General features: G+C 43.2%; 2 protein-coding genes across 4 annotated transcripts; one reads left to right on the top strand and one right to left on the bottom strand.

Moving 5' to 3' along the window:
• Positions 1–1,293: 1,293 nt before the first annotated feature.
• Positions 1,294–11,172, bottom strand: LOC114352346 (kelch-like ECH-associated protein 1). 3 transcript variants are annotated; one of them, XR_003655853.1, is made up of 9 exons: positions 10,972–11,172; positions 10,417–10,608; positions 9,420–9,551; positions 9,021–9,100; positions 8,118–8,323; positions 4,893–5,069; positions 3,270–3,394; positions 1,827–2,128; positions 1,294–1,777 (listed from the first exon to the last, which is right to left on the bottom strand). XR_003655853.1 is itself a non-coding variant. In XM_028303930.1 (9 exons), the coding sequence occupies exons 1-9, from the start codon at positions 11,155–11,157 to the stop codon at positions 1,634–1,636; spliced, it is 1,245 nt and encodes a 414-aa protein (XP_028159731.1). In that variant the 5' UTR covers positions 11,158–11,172; the 3' UTR covers positions 1,294–1,633. The 3 variants fall into 3 exon arrangements, 2 of the variants coding, with proteins under 2 accessions (XP_028159731.1, XP_028159730.1); XM_028303930.1 differs by having other exon boundaries at positions 1,294–1,666; positions 2,015–2,128; XM_028303929.1 differs by having other exon boundaries at positions 1,294–2,128.
• A 2,577-nt stretch (positions 11,173–13,749) lies between these two features.
• LOC114352347 (uncharacterized) lies at positions 13,750–14,393 on the top strand. Its single transcript, XM_028303931.1, has 2 exons — positions 13,750–13,858; positions 14,164–14,393. Exons 1-2 carry the CDS (start codon positions 13,750–13,752, stop codon positions 14,364–14,366), a joined length of 312 nt encoding a protein of 103 aa, XP_028159732.1. The 3' UTR covers positions 14,367–14,393.
• Positions 14,394–19,471: the final 5,078 nt, after the last annotated feature.

Here is a 19,471-nt window from a genome sequence, read left to right as displayed (position 1 = left end):
CGTCGGACAGACGCGTAGACGGTCATAGTGGGTGTATTTAGTAACGGGCAGTTATGCATCAGGTTTTTCAATGTATACTGGACGCAGTGAATGTAAGCACGGGTGGGCATCCGAAAGATTGTAACTCATCGTACATCTGCGTATCATCAACGAGCGGCTATAAAGGGTTCTAAGAATGCAGACTTACTGGTCTGTGTCCATAGTAATTATTGGGCTAAGTATAATTTCTATGCGGAAGGTGGTGGCTCGGGCAGCGAAGCAAGACGGCAAGTTGAGTGTTGTTGTTACGATGCTATGTTGATCATTGATACATCTTGTCTTACGCCCGCATTCACAAAAACTACTATAAGGTTTCACAGTGCACGTGAACGCACAGGGGGACATACGAACCAATCATAGAGCTATATTCAACGCTGTGCGTTTGATTTACTGCTTCACTTAAGCAAGCTGTTTGTGAATACGGGCGTTCTATTAAATAAGCAGAAGGTAGATTCTAATTGAATATCTATTGCAGCGTCATAAAATACGCTGGATAGCGTTGTTAGTGCAATGTTGAATCTTCTGCGCATCATGGTGGATAATATAGTCGTCAGCATATACCTATGGGTGAGGTATATTGGATAATTTCCACCTCCCAGTTACCTTGGCACCTGGGTCATTGCTATAAGATGTGTGATGCGAAATTCAAGCTTCTAATGATCCATAGCAAAATCGTCAGCACACTGAGGTACATTGGACAATTCCCACCAGGAAGGCTCCCTGTTTGCACCGTAGCTGGGATAGGAGTTTACGCTGTGTGCACTATTCCTGAGACAGGGTTCAGGTGTGATCAACCGTCGTTTTGTATAAGCTGTGTGCTACAAGATGTTGTGGGAGGCGATTTTCATCTGCCACAACTCGGTATATTGTTCTTTAGTAATCCATAGCATAATCGTCAGTACACTGAGGTATACTGGACAATTTCCACCCGGCCGGTCACCTTGGCACCAGCGTCAGTGCGGGACGTGTGCTTTAAGATTTTGTGGGAGGCGGTTGAATCTTTTGCGCCCCACAAAACGGTTCTTTAATGATCCATAGCATAATCATCAGCACACTGAGGTATATTGGACAACTTCCACCTGGGCCAAGTTTCAGGTGTGACCAACCGTCGCTGTAGCTGTATACAGGGCGTGTGCTATAAGTTGTTGTGGGACAGCGTGGGGATGACATTGTTGGCGGAGGGTATGCGCGCTACGATACAGTGGATTCTGCGTTAATGATCCATAGCATAATCATCAGCACACTGAGGTATATTGGCCAATTTCCACCTTTTCACCTGGCACGTTACCCTGTCACCTGCTTCAGTTTGTGGCGTGTGCTATAAGCTGTAGTAGGAGGCGTTTGAAGTTTCTCCGCCCCACAAAACGGTTCTTTAACCGATTGAGTCCCAGACGGCATTAATTAATGTCATAACAATTGATTATCTATTGTGTCTAGATTCGCGGAGCTTGAAGGATTAATGATCCATAGCATAATCATCAGCACACTGAGGTATACTGAACAATTTCCACCGGGAGGTCTCGCTGTTTGCACCGTAGCTGGAATGAGTTTCAGGTGTGACCAACCATCGCTGTAGCTGTATACAGGGCGTGTGCTATAAGTTGTTGTGGGACAGCGTGGGGATGATGTTGTTGGCGGAGGGTATGCGCGCTACGACACAGTGGATTCTGCGTTAATGATCCATAGCATAATCGTCAGCACACTGAGGTATATTGGCCAATTTCCACCTTTTCACCTGGCACGTTACCCTGTCACCTGCTTCAGTTTGTGGCGTGTGCTATAAGTTGTAGTAGGAGGCGTTTGAAGTTTCTCCGCCCCACAAAACGGTTCTTTAATGATCCATAGCATAATCATCAGCACACTGAGGTATATTGGACAACTTCCACCTGGGCCAAGTTTCAGGTGTGACCAACCGTCGCTGTAGCTGTATACAGGGCGTGTGCTATAAGTTGTTGTGCGACAGCGTGGGGATGATGTTGTTGGCGGACGGGATGTCGTCGGCGCGCGAGGTGGAGGCGTGGTCGGAGCGGCGCGAGCGTCGGCGCAAAACTGCGGGCTGCGCGTCGACGCCTTCGGGCGGTGCCACGTGCTGCGAATGATAAGGTCAATAAGTTTTCGTCTAATATACTTCGAGGTACTGAGTATTTTATTTACGAGCTAAAATATGTCACTTCGTTAATTATTGAATTGTCTTTTCTGGATTGTGAGAATTTGAATTCGAAACTAAGAATTATGATAAAAAATGTGGGGAAAAAAGAAAGAGCTCCACCGATTATATCAAGCATGAATCTTTCTGGGTAAATAAACTAGACAAACGCCAGCGTGGCTACTCCGAAAAACGTTATACGAAGTATCGAATGTTGCCATCCCTCTCATGCAAAGTGAGACGCGAGCATGAGCGACGATGACAAATCGACATGAAATTACGTAAACACCTCGGAGTACTCCGAAACGGAGTGAAATAATGGGTGCATTTAGCAGAAAATAGAAATTGTAAGCGAGTTTGGCGAGGACACATTTGCTAACTTTAATAGTGATCGTGTTTTATTAATTTTTTCAGCAGTGACAATTCTTACCGCCATTTGGCTTATAATTACATTGTGAAGTGAGTAAATAATATTGATTTATTAATAATTACCGCCAATCGCACGAAATGAGTCTATTTCAATGGGTCACGCTCAACGCCCACGGTATAATAATGTCTTTGTTAGCGACGTCAACCGAGAAAATACGCTAATTTATTAATTAGAATTGATTAGCAACGTTAACAATCAGAAAATGTACTAAAATAATCAATTAGAGTCGATTAGAGATAAATATCATTCCATCTCTTTCTCACATTATCTGTCATCTCACTTGCACATCAATTACTCTTCCACACACTTCTGGAATATTCGAGAGAAAAAGAAACAGGACGGCAATATCGGACCTCTCGCTTCGAACATTCCAGAACTATGGTCCAGAACATGAGAGACAGAGACAGGAATATCGGGAGAGAAAGGGATGGGATCTGAAGAAGCAAGAACTGAGAAAAGGAAGCGAATAATAAACGCGAGAAGTCTCAGCAAGTGAAATAGTGGTTTTATTCCTGCAAGTAGCACCTACTACGCCTGACATAGTAAGGGCAAGCTCTCAACGGCAGTCCTCATCGTCCGGTCAGCGCTCTCGAACACACACAAACGCATACAGTCCACTGCAGTCCACCACAGTGTTAGTAAACGCGTACGCACCTGGTAGCAGACGGCGGAGGCGTGACCGGAGCGCGCGGAGGGCAGCGGCGTGCCGGGCCGCCACGCGTCCGCGCACGGCTCGTACACCTCCACGATGTTCAGGAACGACGTGCCGTCGTAGCCGCCTGGGAGGATACGCTTTATTTATTTATTTATTTATATTAGGAAGACCAGGGTTTACATAATTATTTTACAGTTAATAACTCTTGATAACCACTTATAGGTCCCCACAGATAGAATTGTGGTGAATATTTAAAGAAATTATAAAAACAGATAAAATTTATACGATACACGATACACATAATGTTGTAATAAAGAGATTGTAATTTTACCATATTAGAGTTCCCGTTACCTCATATTTATAATAAACAACAGCATCAAACATATTATTTTTACAATCGGGCCATAAAATAGCATTGAAGAGTATGACAATCTGAGATGCAGCTTTTTCATTCTGGATAAAAAAGTAACAAATATAAGTGTTCCTGTGATGCGGATTTCAGCACGCGTGCGGCCCTCATTTCAATATTTTTTACTTGTTTTTCCTATTATGCGGACTACACGTGGAACGCGGATTGGCTGCGAGCGACAATACGAAATCTTTGTCCTGCATGCAACCAGCAGCGTGATTTGACACGCACGCGGACTAGAACCGCTCGCGTGCCGCAATTCGCATCACAAGAAAAAGGCACTACATGTCTGCTTCGTGTCGTAGCATCCATGTTAGCAACCGGCATATCCGTGGCTTGGTGTCGTTGCACTAAACCGACGTAATTGACTCAATCGTCACGGTTGTATCGTAACGCTCCAACATGGACGCGCTATGACTCCGGCCAGACGTTGCGTTCTGTCGTATCGCTCCACGGACGCGACTGATTCATGTCTACGTATCGTAGCCGTCACCGACGTAACTGACTCAGCCATGTCTCGTGTCTAACCGTCTACTAACTCACCCATAGCGTAAAGCTTGTTGTCCAGCACGGTGAGCGAGTTGGAGAGCGAGCGATGTTGACGGCCGCGACGGGCTCCCACACGTTACGTTCTGTGTCGTATCGCTCCACGAACGCCAGTTAATTCATCTATGTCTCTGTGTCATAGCGGCCACGAACGCGCCTGATTCTTCTATGTCTGATGACTACGTATCGTAGCATTCGTAGCGCTCCATAGACTAACCCATGGCATAAAACTTGTTGTCCAGCGACCAGTCCACGGTAAGCGAGAGCGCCGAGCGCGCGATATTGACGGCCGCGACAGGCTCCCACACGTTACGTTCTGTGTCGTACCGCTTCACGGACGCGACTAATTCCCGTCTACGTAATTGACTCAGCCATGTCTCGTGTCTATGCGTCTACTAACTTCGTTCGTTAATTTCAGCCAAATTACGTCCACTGCTGGACAAAGGCCTCCCCGAAGGCTTTTCATAATGAACGGTCCTGCGCTGCCCGCGTCCAGGTTCTTCCCGCGACCTTTACCATATCGTCGGTCCACCTAGTAGGAGCTAGAGCCCACGCTACGTCTTCCAGTCCGTTGGCGCCACTCCAGAACTTTTCTGTCCCAACGGCCATCGTCTCTACGAGCTATTTGCCCCGCCCACTGCCACTTGATTTTAGTCTACTAACTTACCCATGGCGTAAAGCTTGTTGTCCAGCACGGTAAGCGAGAGCGCCGAGCGCGCGATGTTGACGGCCGCGACGAGCTCCCACACGTTACGTTCTGTGTCGTATCGTTCCACCGACGCGAGTTGCTGCGAGCCGTCGTAGCCGCCCACCACGTAGATGTACTGGTTTAGTGCTGCTACGCCTGGAAAGGAGAGAAGGAATTAGAAAACTTAATTACCACGGCCACGTTCAACAGTCTACTACGCACTTCACCAAAAGAGCCCAGTGTTATTTATAGCGCGCATTTTGGCAAAGCTTAATCTCATGATATTAATCCGGATCAAGTTGCAAGCAGTTGTCGGATACACACGTGGATGTGACGTCATCATAGGTTTAGTCATTCTATTTTGATAAAATGTTCCAACTATGATCTCCATGTGTTTACTTTAGTTGTGTTTGGTAGCGACTGGGTAAAAAAATACACGAAATGTATGACAGATTATTTACACAACGCTATTAACAGTTACATTCAAGAAAAAAATATGTTTATAGATTTTTTGACGTACCATCGGCAACAGTGTTAACTATCCATTGCCTGTCATGTCGTCTCGTTCTATCGCAAAGAATCACCATTTGATGAGACGGAAATGGATAGTTAACAGTGTGGCCGTGTGTACCTTCTAATGTTGACATGTAATATTAGGCGCCGTCGAAGACGCCCACTGCATACAGCAGGCGGTTGACGACCGCCACGCCTACCCCGTGGGCGGCTTCCAAACTTCTGTCTCGCGTTTCTGTCTCCTGTTTCTTTTTCGCACTGTGAAACCGCCACAAAAGTAGGTGCAACTGCACTCATCGGCACCGCTGCGCGCCTGGCTCATGGGCGCGACTTCTGTCCAGCGGTTGTTCTCGGGGCGTCAGGGGGTTGTTCACGCCGACGGCGTACAGCAGGCGATTGACGACCGCCACGCCTATACCGTGGGCCGCTTCGAAGCTTCTGTCTCGCGTTTCTGTCTCCTCTCTCTTTCTTGCACTGTTAAATAAAGTCGAAGCCACCCACTGCTACAGCAGGCGTTTGACGACCGCTACGCTTACGCCGTGGTGGATTTCGAAACTTCTGTCTCGCGTTTCTGTCTCCTGTTTCATTCTCGCACTGTAAAACTGCCGCAAAAGTAGGTGCAACTGCACTCACCGGCACCGCTGCGGGCTTGACTCATGGGCGCGACTTCTGTCCAGCGGTTGTTCTCGGGGCGTCAGGGGGTTGTTCACGCCGACGGCGTACAGCAGGCGATTGACGACCGCCACGCCTACACCGTGGGCCGCTTCGAAAGTCCTGTCTCGCGTTTCTGTCTCCTCTCTCTTTCTTGCACTGTTAAATAAAGTCGAAGCCACCCACTGCATACAGCAGGCGGTTGACGACCGCTACGCTTACGCCGTGGTGGATTTCGAAATATCTGTCTCGCGTTTCTGTCTCCTGTTTCATTCTCGCACTGTAAAACTGCCGCAAAAGTAGGTGCAAGTGCACTCACTTTTTGCACTGTTAAATAAATAGTAACAGTGTGTTCACTCACCGGCACCGCTGCGGGCTTGACTCATGGGCGCGACTTCTGTCCAGCAGTTGTTCTCGGGGTGGTAGCACTCGACGGAGCGCACGCGGCCGGCGCCGTCGAAGCCGCCGACTGCGTACAGAAGCTGCGTACGCCCACGCCATGGGCGGCTTTGAAACTCCCGTCTCGCGTTTCTGTCTCCTCTCTCTTTCTTGCACTGTTAAATAAAGTCGAAGCCGCCCACTGCATACAGCAGGCGGTTGACTACCGCTACGCTTACGCCGTGTTGGATTTCGAAACTTCTGTCTCGCGTTTCTGTCTCCTGTTTCATTCTCGCACTGTAAAACTGCCGCAAAAGTAGGTGCAAGTGCACTCACTTTTTGCACTGTTAAATAAATAGAAACAGTGTGTTCACTCACCGGCACCGCTGCGCGCCTGACTCATGGGCGCGACTTCTGTCCAGCGGTTGTTTTCAGGGTGGTAGCATTCGACGGAGCGCACGCGGCCGGCGCCGTCGAAGCCGCCGACTGCGTACAGCAGGCGCTTCGAAACTCCTGTCTCTTGTTTCTGTCTCCTCTCTCTTTCTTGCACTGTTAAATAAAGTCGAAGCCACCCACTGCATACAGCAGGCGGTTGACTACCGCCACGCCTACGCCATGGGCGGCTTTAAAACTCCTGTCTCGCGTTTCTGTCTGCTATTTCTTTTTCGCACTGTAAAACCGCCACAAAGGTAGGTGCAACTGCACTCATCGGCACCGCTGCGCGCCTGACTCATGGGCGCGACTTCTGTCCAGCAGTTGTTCGCGGGGCGTCAGGGGGTTGTTCACGCCGACGGCGTACAGCAGGCGGTTGACGACCGCCACGCCTACACCGTGGGCCGCTTCGAAACCCCTGTCTCGCGTTTCTGTCTCCTCTCTCTTGCACTGTTAAGTAAATAGTAACAGTGTGTGCACTCACCGGCACCGCTGCGGGCTTGACTCATAGGCGCGACTTCCGTCCAGCAGTTGTTCTCGGGGTGGTAGCACTCGACGGAGCGCACGCGGCCGGCGCCGTCGAAGCCGCCGACTGCGTACAGAAGCTGCGTACGCCCACGCCATGGGTGGCTTTGAAACTCCTGTCTCGCGTTTCTGTCTCCTCTCTCTTTCTTGCACTGTTAAATAAAGTCGAAGCCACCCACTGCATACAGCAGGCGGTTGAGTACTGGCACGCCCACGCCATGGGCGGCTTTAAAACTCCTGTCTCGCGTTTCTGTCTCCTGTTTCATTCTCGCACTGTAAAACTGCCGCAAAAGTAGGTGCAAGTGCACTCACTTTTTGCACTGTTAAATAAATAGTAACAGTGTGTGCACGCACCGGCACCGCTGCGGGCTTGACTCATGGGCGCGACTTCCGTCCAGCAGTTGTTCTCGTGGTGGTAGCACTCGACGGAGCGCACGCGGCCGGCGCCGTCGAAGCCGCCGACTGCGTACAGAAGCTGCGTACGCCCACGCCATGGGTGGCTTTGAAACTCCTGTCTCGCGTTTCTGTCTCCTCTCTTTCTTGCACTGTTAAATAAAGTCGAAGCCACCCACTGCATACAGCAGGCGGTTGAGTACTGCCACGCCCACGCCATGGGCGGCTTTAAAACTCCTGTCTCGCGTTTCTGTCTGCTATTTCTTTCTCGCACTGTGAAACCGCCTCAAAAGTGGGTTCAACTGCACTCACCGGCACCGCTGCGGGCTTGACTCATGGGCGCGACTTCCGTCCAGCAGTTGTTCTCGGGGTGGTAGCACTCGACGGAGCGCACGCGGCCGGCGCCGTCGAAGCCGCCGACTGCGTACAGCAAGCGGTTGACGACCGCTACGCCTACCCCGAGTCGCGCGCAACCCATTGGCGCTACTGGTGTCCACGTGTCGCGTTCCGGGTCGTAGCTGGAACAAATGGAGCGTTAACGCTTTGACTAGCCGTGGGTCAATGAGGGCTATCGTTTTTATACTTAACAGTTGGCACCCCTGGCGATTGACAGGACCTTACTCTACAGTGGCGCCATCTTGATGAGTGCAAATGCGATAGTCCTCCTACCACTTTAGCGCTCACAAGTTGGCGCCACTGTCTTCGCTACTAGCAAGTGACAGGACCTTACTCTACAGTGGCGCTAACTGGTGAGCGCTAAAACGATAGCCCTCATTGATCACCGAGTCAAAAAAAAAAAGTATATAAGTAGTATATCCGTTAAGCTAGCACCCATAACACAAGCATTAAGTTGCTTACTTTGGGGCTAGCTGGCGCTGTGTGAAATTGTCCAAAGATTTATTATTATTATTATTATTTTACTGGTGTACCGATTGATCACCGTTTGATTGATGACCGCTTGCCAAAAGACAGGGTCGACGAACAAAGAATTTGCAGAAAATCAAAATGTGGAGTGCAGTGGAGAGCAACTGCCCAACTGCCCAAGGCAGTCTTAAGGGTAGTTGGCGCACTAGTCAATTATGAGTCGTCAAAAACGCCTTTCCCACAAATATAGTGCGAATAAATACAATCTATGACGTCATTTTTTAATAACTATCAAAACGCGATTTCCATAATCTTTTAATTATCTTCATGTGATAAGTTTTTAGTACTTACTATTCTACTGATTTGTGATAGTCTGAACCTGATGAGCCTCCAACTGCGTATAATAATCCGTCCATTACAGCTACTCCTACCTGAAAATAAATCATGCTCAATAAGTTATCGCGTACTCAAACATTGTATAAGTTTCTTTTTGTTAAATCGCATTAATATGCATGCACTTTGACTTTTAAGTAAAAAAAAATAGTGCAATTAAAGCATTTGGCAATTGACGTTTGATACGACGCTGACATTCTGAAATCAAATTTTACATTGGTCCTTCGAGCCGGATGACATAATAATATAAGATGTGTGGACTTTCACAGACTTACAAGCTAGTCTGATGAGGAAAACGTATAATAATGGTTTACTTAGTTAAATTCGAAAAAGTCAGTTTAATAATAAATTATTTACCCTATGTCTTGGTGTGGACATGGGGCTGCAGGGCCGCCAGAGGTCGGTGGCGGGGTTGTACACGTCCACCCAGTCGCTGTCGTACGACGAGCCCGGCGACGTGTTGCGACCGCCCACCGCGTAGAATAGACCCTGAAACAACGACCAAAAGTTCATATTTGAATGAAGGTAAACAGATACCTTGCTCACTGCCTGAACAATCGTAGGTTCTTAACTACTACTTTTATTACGGCTACGGTCTCTTATTAAACGTATCACCAGTAGCCTCATTTACGTAACAAAACTTCAATGACAACAAATCGCTGATTGCGATCCTATCGAGTAATCGTTCTATCGAAATGAACCTTATGAATACGGATTTAGAACTGTTTATCAATGGGACGACTTCTAAACGTCAGCGAGATCTTGACTGTCAAAATACGTGAATTAGGCCACAGGACCGTCTTTGACCTGCTGGTCTGGGCATTGGGCCCTTTTAGAGTTGACGGGGTCACCTGGACTAGTGCCAAGAGTGCCCATTTGAGAAAGAAGTAGACTGTGCGTTACGTCCGAGATTATTAAAGTTTCCGATCGCTCTCTGAACGTTGCCCATGCGCCGACGTCAGCATGTGAAAGAGACCGTACATTTCTAACAAGTATCGCACCACGGCGTCCAAACATGAAGCTGTAAACGGTAGATACCGCTCATAGGAGATTACAGCCTAAGTAAAAACAATGACACATCAACTTAAACATTGTTGCACCTTATGTATTTGCACTAAGTGCTATTGTACCAGCAGTTGTCGTCGATGTTGAACGCCTCGAACACTCGATGGAGTGGCGGGAGCGGCCGCGCGATATGGCACCTTATGCGGTCGCAGCAAGGGCCACGTTACCTTGAGGAAGGCAGCGCGGTCCAGCAGTTGTCGTCGATGTTGAAGGTTTCGAACACCCGAATGAATAGCGGAGTGGGCGCGCGATATGGCACCTTATGCGGTCGCAGCAAGGGCCACGTTACCTTGAGGAAGGCGGCGCCGAGGCCGGAGCGCGGCACCGTCAGCTGCGGCAGCGCGGTCCAGCAGTTGTCGTCGATGTTGAAGGCCTCGAACACGCCGATGGAGTGGCGGAAGTAGCCGCCCGCCACGTAGATGATGCGCGGCGTGTTCGGCCGCCGCTCCTTCACGACGGGCTTCTTGTGTAGTGTGAGATCCTGAATCAATGATCAACTATTGTTAAACTAGCATATTCTCTGGGTCTCAAACAATCTCTATACTAAATTTCATCGAAATCGATTCAGTGGTTTAAGCGTGGAAGAGTAACAAACATACATCCATCCTCCTTATAAGGAGATCAGAAAAATCTATCAAACTTCCAGTCTGAAATACCTAATTATATCAAATAAGCGCCAAATTCTTCAAACTTCCAGTCTGAAATACCTAATTATATCAAATAAGCGCAAAATTCTATCTGTCTTTTGAACCATTTGAAAAAATTCAAGATACAGATTTTACATTTTTGTTCAATGTTTAAAATATTACAGCCTACATAAAGACGCTACAGTGTTTAGGCTTACCTTAAATATTTTCGCGAGGTACTCCCTACAGGCGGGCACTTTCCTTAACACTTGACACGTGCTCATCTGTTCCTTGAGGAAGCTGGGCGTGAGATACTGGCATCGCACCGCTTGTAGGATGTGCTCCATTCGTCCATGCCTTCTGTCTTCGTCGTACTTTACCTGGACACAGGGATATGAGGACATTAACCCTTAACCAAGCATAAGGGAAAATTATCTTCTTTCATTGGTTTTCTACCGTTTCTTTAAAGCATAAAGTTCAAATTGAAGTGGGGTCTATTTAACCCGATTAAGACCTGAGGTGCGATTGTGTAAAGTTGTTCATGGATGGACAATGAATACAATTGATCATCGATCGTATATCTAAATTCGAATTGTGTAATTTTGTCCATTCCATGAAGACCGAAAAGTGACCGGTCGTATATAATCGTTTCATGGATTAGCGTTTTATTAATGAAAAACATTCGCTAAAACTCATTATTTTTTAACAAATAACAAATGAAATCCATGTTCAAATGCAGTTTTTTTTTAATAAAATTTTATGATTGCACCTTAATAACATACTTTTATTCATAAAAACATTGAATTCGAATTAAAAATTTACCTCTGCAAATCATATAACCAAACGCATAGAACGAATGAAATACGAGTTCCACTACCCGCCCCCAGGTGGCATACATACTTTAAGGCTAGGCAGGCTAAGTTGAATACTACTCTACAATAGGTGGCGTTAATGGACTACGAAAAACGACGTGAAATGCTTACTTCTTTTTATTTATTTATACTTTAATGCCAAAATTTTAACCTAAGGCGAACTTAATCTCACATTTAATAAATTATTGGCTCCGTGCACGATTACAGCGCCAACTAGCGTCCANCGTACCGGAAAACACAGCGTGAGACGTCCACCCAAAAGGTGGACCGACGATATCATAAAGGTAGCAGGAAGGCGCTGGACGCAGGCCGCTACCAACCAGTCATAATGGAAATTATTGGGGGAGGCCTATGTTCAGCAGTGGACGTCCTATGGCTGAGATGATGAAGATGATGAGGGCAAAAGTTGAAAATTCTAAATGTAAAGGACAACGTAAAGTTAAAAATTGATGTAATCAAGTATACCACACATAAAGCGAAGTTGATTTGTCCTATTTTTGTTACTTTCACATTATTGTACGTAAATGCGTCATAAATGTGAATGAGGACGCGTCAATTTGTCAAAGACATGTATGACGTGTGACGAGTCTACTCATGCTTTTATCTGTAATAAGTTGATGTTATGGAAAATCAATATTATCCTGATTCAAGCCAGAGATTTGTTGAATGGTATTCAACAAATCTCTGGCTTGAATCTTTTCTTGAGTATGAAATCTTGAAATCCATTAAATCCATTAAAGGATATGGGCTTCATCATCATCATCATCATTTCAGCCGTAGGACGTCCACTGCTGAACATAGGCTTGCCCCAATGATTTCCATGTTGACCGCGGTTGGTCGCGGCGTTCAGCGACTTCCTGCTACCTTTATGATGTCGTCGGTCCACCTTGTGGGTGTCCACTCCAGAATGTGGGCTTAATACTACTAATTCCTAATAATAATATTTAGTTAGCGCCAATCGAATATCTTGAAACCAATAATTTTCGCACTTTTCATTTAGTCATTTCCTTGAGATCGTCACTCCATAGAACATACGTTGGTTATATTTTATTTACAGCTTCATGTATTGTATTTGTTCCTGTAAAAATATTTTATTTTCATGGAAAGGGTACTTCTATTCGTACATTTTAGGAATTTGCTAGCAATTTGTTTTGCATCGAAATAATCTGAATAAATAATATTTCGATACAATAAAAAAGGAATGTACGTACGAGACTGCGGCCCGAGAAACCAATCTTGCGGTATTTCCCAGTAGGGTTGTCAAATGCAGAAGTATTTTATTTTTATTAAAATTTAAGAGGAATTCTCAATTTAATAATACAAAAATAGGTACATAATAGCAATAGAAAAATCAATTGTTATTAATATTTATGCTTGAAGTAGGTATTGTTAAGTTGATTTGTGTAGCTCGTTTTTAAGCTAGATGGTTCATTCCCCTAAAAATACATACGTATTCAGTTATCTTTTCATTGTTTTTTTTTTCAAATGGTATTAGTTGTAGGAATTGTAGGTATTTGTGCTTGTAGACATTGAAATTTTATTTTTGTTACTTTTTTTTAGTTTTTGTTAACTTCATATTATTGTGACCTTTATTAAACTGCCCTTTTCGTTTCTGCGGGGCTCCGTCCATACCACATGTGGGCCGACTATTCCATGATTGACAACCATGGATGGAATTTATTTATTTATTTATTTATTTATGACGTACAAAACAGGTTACAGCCAAAATATGATTTACAAATTTTAATACACTGCGATTTTATGGACTAGGTTGTTACCCTTAGTATGTACATACTACATCAAAAACTAAACAGCAGACGTTATTGCAAAGTTCAAAACATATTCAGAAAAGATAAAACACAGCAAGACAAAACACACAAAGCAAGATGGTGCAACCCATCCTGGAATCCATCCATGGAATAGGAAATACTTAGATAAAATTAACATATTTTGTACTCGACTGCACCAGGGACCGTACCTATTGTTTTTCAAGTATATTTCTGTAAAGTAAATATTATGTAGATGCAATGCATCTCCTTGGAAGTAATTCTGGCGCCCATATTGACAACCCTATCGGCCAATAACGTTTCAATTTCGCCAAGCTACACGTAAAATGTGCTTAAAATGTACAATAAAGAATTGAATTGTTTTATCAGGTACTGTGTCCAGTTCCAAGTTTCCAAGGTATCCAAGGCTTGCCACACCGACTCCGATTACAAAGCTCTGAGAGAAGGTAAAAAAAAATATTTTTACTGGCGATATTTAAATATTTTTTTTTTATCATATTGCAAAGTTTCTGTAACTTCTAAATCAACTTCAACCTTTATTGCAAAATTAAGCTAGCTACTATCGGCCACAGTGTTATCTGCCCATTTCCGGTCATATCGTCTCGTTCTATCGTAAAGAATCACCATTTGATGAGAGCGAGAGCAAAAACGTAAATGGGTAGTACACTGTAGCCGATAGTAAAACTTATCTATCGACTGAAAAACAAACCGTCAATCAAAACAGTTTTTTAACATTTTTTTTTCTCAACAGGCAACACGGTCTGCGTACTCTGCGAAACGGCTGCCTTACGCCGGGATCTGAACTGGCGATGCGACGGCCACGGCGTGGCTGGCCATACGACACGCTTCTTCGCGATGGTGGCGCCACTCTGCCACGGCAAATGGGTCCGGTCTGAGACCACCCCGGACAAACATAGCGAGTGCTGCACAAAACCCGACTTCATTTTCATTTAAATGTAATTTATTTGAAATACGTTTTTAAATGTACTGCATTTATATTTAAAATACTTAATTTTTTTACAAATGTACTTTATTTGTTTTCAATTAATGTACCTACTTCATTTGTTTTAAAAAGTGTAACTTCATTTATTTTTAATTTTAAAAGTATTTCATTTATTTCCAAAACTTCATACGTTTTTGAACACAGTTCATTTATTTTTAATTCATTTGGTTATAATTTTATTTTCGAATAATAACTATGTTTTGAACGTATTTCGTATTACAAGTGTTTGAGATGATTTATGAAACATTATTACCCTCATGATTCTCGAAAGTTATATTTCATTAGCATTGGATTAAACATAGTTTAGATTTCATTTATTCATGTATATGGCTGTCGAAGATTTCTTCCAATATAGTATCGGTATAGTGCATAAATACTTTCGCACTGACTAGTACCTAATGTAAAGACAGCACATTAAAATATTGGTTGTTGCAAAACAGAATCTTACTACCACCATAAGATTGTATATCTTGATGTACTGTCGCCCATACTTGAAATATGAACATAAGATAGCATAGGTAGAGATTTCGTAAGAAAATATGAAGTTATTCTTCTACAGTACATTCATTTTTGAAACTTTCATGAAATAAATGAATAATTTGTAAATACATTTAGTTTCACAAATTTAAATCATTTTGGCATTTATAGGTCAAGCGATCAGTCAATGCCTGAGTGAGTTTTTATTATGTCAGCGAGATTTCAGATTTGTATGCTGTCTCGTCGTAATAATCAGGGATGTCATGGATATCCGTAATCGTAACCGAAACTTTCGGATATCCGAAATAAAAAAATATCCGATACCGTACCTAACCGTAACCGATTCAAAAGTTTCGGATAGTTTCGGATGTAGGCAAGTTAAATTGTTTTTGTATAGCATTATATGTAAAGGCATAACAGCCTGATTTAGGTACCATTATAATGCCATCTATGTAGTATCAATTTTAATTTTTTTATTACTTTTTATTCGATGTAATGTGTGCGGTCATGAATGAACCGTGTTGGACAACTATTTCAAATTGCATTCTAAAGCACAGCTATCCGTAACCGTAACCGAAACTTTCGGATATCCGAAATAAAAAAATATACATAACCGAAACCAGTATAATTCTTATATCCGTAACCGTATCCATAACCGAAACTACATAATTATCCATAACATCCCTAGTAATAATATCAAAATCACGAACCCGCTTTGACGGAGTTGAGCGCTTGATCTATGGTAGTGGAATTTATAACGACGGACCTAGAATTATTATCAATAATATTTCCGATTAATTTTAAGACATTAGTGTAACTATAATTTTATAATATAATTAGGATATTAACCGAATAGCATGTGAATACATATCTAATTAAACGATTTATGTATATAAAATGTTGATTAAATGCTAAGAAAAGTCAATAATTTTTCATTTAATTCTCTCCGTCATTCATACAGTTTTCACGGTAGGTTAAGTTTTTTTTTTCTTCAATATTATATTTTAAACTAGCTTTCCGCCCGCGGCTTCGCCTGCGTGGACTACATTATATAGCCTATAAACCTGACGGAGCCCGAGACCTTTCCAACGAATGCAAAACCGTGGAAATCGGTTCGTGCGTTTTGGAGCTAAAGCGTCAGGAAGGAAAACCCGACTTATTTTTATATAGTAGATTAGAGACTCAAGGGTTCGATTCCTGGTAGAGTCAATCGAATAAAACTAAGGGAAGGAGATCAGTTGTTTGCAAATTATATATCAAAATTGTTTGTTTCCCTAATATAAATAAATAAATAAATAAATAAATTATAAATAACTTGAAGAAATCGAACTGCCTAAGGCGGGAATAGAACTCACGACCTTTCGCTTGCCGGGCAACTGCTCTTCCATCTGAGCTACTTAGACACTTGATAAACCCATCAAGAAATGCAACTCTTAATGCTTAAAAAAATAAATACTTAAGTAAGATAAGTTCTTGTTTTTTAATAATCTAATACACTAAAAAAACACATTATACTAAACTGCAGTTTGTATTCTAGCTACACCTCGGTATACCGATACAGCTTTATAAATCTGATTTAGTTTTTTATGCGTACAAACTAGTGTTGTATCGATATCGACATTCTACAGTCGGTTACGCCGAATGAGCTTAGTAATTGAAGAACTCGACTACTTATGGTAGAGCAGAGCGAAGAAGAGATGTGTGGCGTTTCCATATAAAGAAAACGGGTGAAAACAGACTAAAGGAAGAAATAAACCTCAAGCAAGTGCCAGCAAAGTAGATTAGATCCACTATAGGCTGCTGTCCTAAAAGGTCACTATATAGGGCTACTAATGTATTCTGTGCTATCGGGCAAATGGCGAACATCTCAGGTTTCCTCTACTTCTCTGTCTGGTGGCTGAAGAGTAGGCCAATTTCTCCACTTGCTTCCGTTATTAGAGATTGTCGTGCTGCGGCAATGACTAAATGACTGGACAATAAAATGGCAAAACAGACAAACAATGACAGTTTTAATGTCGAAAGATGGTCGAAATGCTTTTTTTTGTGTGGAGTTACAAAGGATTCGATTTTCGATTCGATCGACCTACTAAAGATGACAACGAATCCAACTATCGATATACGATTACTATATTTCCACATCACTACAGCAGGGTTCAGCATTTTACTTGCCCTCCTGATAAGATACACGGTTATCACATGTCGTTGGCGGTGCAATATACATGTAAATGTGCGAGGGGGCGCCACCGTCGTCATGACAAGCACCATTACATCTAACCCGATATTAGGCGAGGATTTTTTAGACTACCCACTGTTTTGTGACTTTTCTGCTAGGTTAATACAACGAACTCCAAACTCCTCCTACTACCCGTTCGCGCTAAGTTTGCCGGTCCGTAGAATGCGCGTCCCCTTCCCCAACCGCGATTAGAAGCAATTAGTTAGTGATTAAACGCAATTAATGTGTCTTATTTTATTGCGTAAAATAAGACACATTAATTGCGTTTAATACACAATTTTTATCAATAAAAACAAATAAAAAATATTTTAAATATAGTTTGTTATAGTTTTAGACGCTTCCCTTCGAGTGACGTCATATCGCCAGCGGCAAACTTAAAGCGAACGGATATTATGTTCTTCTGATTAATTTCGTTGCGGGTCCAATGACAGTTTCTTTCCCTCGGGACAAACTTGACCTTCACTGATTGGGTTTTTATTGGCGGTCAAGCTGAATATCCTGGCTACACACAAGTTGCAGTGGTGGGAACGAGAGGTGGGAATAGTCCCGTAGGTTAATCCAATGGTTGATGGTTCGAGTCTTAATGGGTGCATCTTATGAGATTTGACATTGTGTGTTCACATGTCAGTACCTCTAGCATGAACAACTTTCGTCTTCGAATCGTTTGCGTATTCGACAAACTCCATACTCAACCTTCGAATTAAACGATAACGTGACAATTTTGATTCTCAAAATAAGTTTCGTACAACCATTTCTCATACTAAGTTCACTTTACGACACGTTCACAAGGACGTAGTTGTAGTTTTCGTACTAAATCTTTTGATGGCAATTCGAATACGCAAATGATTCGAACTCCAAAGTTATTCGTGCTAGCCGTACAGTCCTGTTTTGCTGGTTCCTGCATTGCAAAACTGGATTGTCGTGGGAACAAGCCCTTAGAAAGAACTCCGTAACCTCTATTGGATTATGGCACGTGTCAGAAGCATTACACGGTAAAGGAATACATAATATTACGATGATAGATACAAAACAAAGGAAAATGCGATGAGAGAAACACAATTTTGTCACCAAATTGAATAAACACTACTTACCTACCTTTCAGCATAAATGGATCAAAAATAACATTATTTACATCTCAAAGTAAATCTAACGATATCGAAAAATTATGTGCTCGACTTGGCGAGGGCACTGCCGTGCTAAAAAACTTATGAAACTCTTTTATTTTTTGGAAATAGGCTTTTAAAAACCTTTTATTTTTATCCTGCCACTGCTTCGGGCAATATGTTACGGGCCAGTGCTGAGAAGAAGCAGCGCAAGAAACTCAGTCACTTGTAAGTCTCAAATTAGGTATCCTTTTGCTTATGGTTTTGCCCATAACTTCATCCACGTTTATATCAATAAAAGAACTCTGAACTAATAGAACCGTTTAAATATGGGATCGACGACATCATAAAGGTAACAGGAAGGCGGTAGATGTAGGCCGCTACCAACCGGGCGATATGGAAATCATTGGGCTCCCCGCTAGGTCGTAGGTAGGATCGGGCTAGGTCTCCACCTATCAGCAGTGGACGTCTTGTGGCTGAAATGATGATGATGATGAAACGGATTTTAAAATTGGAGACCACGTATCAGCATAATGTACGTAATACAGGACGTCCTCTGCTCGATGGACAGAGGAGTTTCGTAATAGGAGTTTTATAGATCGTTCCATCTACAAAGACGCGCCCCACCAATTTTTGGTCGAGGGAAGCGCGGGGTGCGTGGAATTTGATCCGAGCAATCCGAGCGTCATTATTGTAGTGTGCGTGTGCACTCATGGATAATTTAGCGTGTACCGATAACACTCAAACATTAGCGGAAGAATGGCGGGGCGCGTCTTCGTGGATGGCACGATCTATAACCACCAAGCAAAAAACGTTTTCAATAAAGATAACAGGCAAAAAGCAACGAAAAATACGCCTCCGTATAATTATTTCGGCAAATAGGTTTCGGCCACAATTTCCGTAAAACTCGTAAAGTCCATCTCGGTAAGTCAAATTGTTTTGCCAACTGATCTAGTATTATTACATTGAGTTATAATGTACTACGTACTAGCCGCTCGAATACCGGTGGTGACAAAAGTTCCCAGAAATTTTTGGTAGTAGATGACCGCTGGGGAGTTTTGTCACCAAGATTTCATAAGATTTTTAGTCTGTGTTTCTTTGTCAATTTGGGCGTGTTCCTTTACATGTATGGAGATTTGCTATTTTTGACATCAACGTTGGTAAATTTAGCGTTATCTGTGATATTTCTTTAATCTGTGAGCGTTTTGTGAGCGATGTAAAAAAATGTTGAAATGGAACACTC

This window comes from Ostrinia furnacalis, unplaced genomic scaffold (assembly GCF_004193835.3).
Source record: "Ostrinia furnacalis isolate ACB-3 unplaced genomic scaffold, ASM419383v2 OfSCF1330, whole genome shotgun sequence".
NCBI classification, from domain to species: domain Eukaryota; kingdom Metazoa; phylum Arthropoda; class Insecta; order Lepidoptera; family Crambidae; genus Ostrinia; species Ostrinia furnacalis.
Note: the sequence above shows the minus strand (reverse complement) of the source record. Positions and strands in the feature narration are given on the sequence as shown.

What these genes read in the sequence shown, in the direction of transcription:
- LOC114352346 (XM_028303929.1), bottom strand. Translation starts at nt 11,157, where the DNA reads ATGTCCTCATATCCCTGTGTCCAGGTAAAGTACGACGAAGACAGAAGG. An exon ending in TCAAGCCCGCAGCGGTGCCG is followed by an intron (nt 5,070 to 8,117) that starts GTGAGTGCAGTT and finishes TCTCCTTTCCAG; the next exon opens with GCGTAGCAGCACTAAACCAG. An exon ending in CAACAAGCTTTACGCCATGG is followed by an intron (nt 3,395 to 4,892) that starts GTAAGTTAGTAG and finishes GTATCCTCCCAG; the next exon opens with GCGGCTACGACGGCACGTCG.
- LOC114352347 (XM_028303931.1), top strand. Translation starts at nt 13,750, where the DNA reads ATGTACAATAAAGAATTGAATTGTTTTATCAGGTACTGTGTCCAGTTC. An exon ending in TTACAAAGCTCTGAGAGAAG is followed by an intron (nt 13,859 to 14,163) that starts GTAAAAAAAAAT and finishes TTTTCTCAACAG; the next exon opens with GCAACACGGTCTGCGTACTC.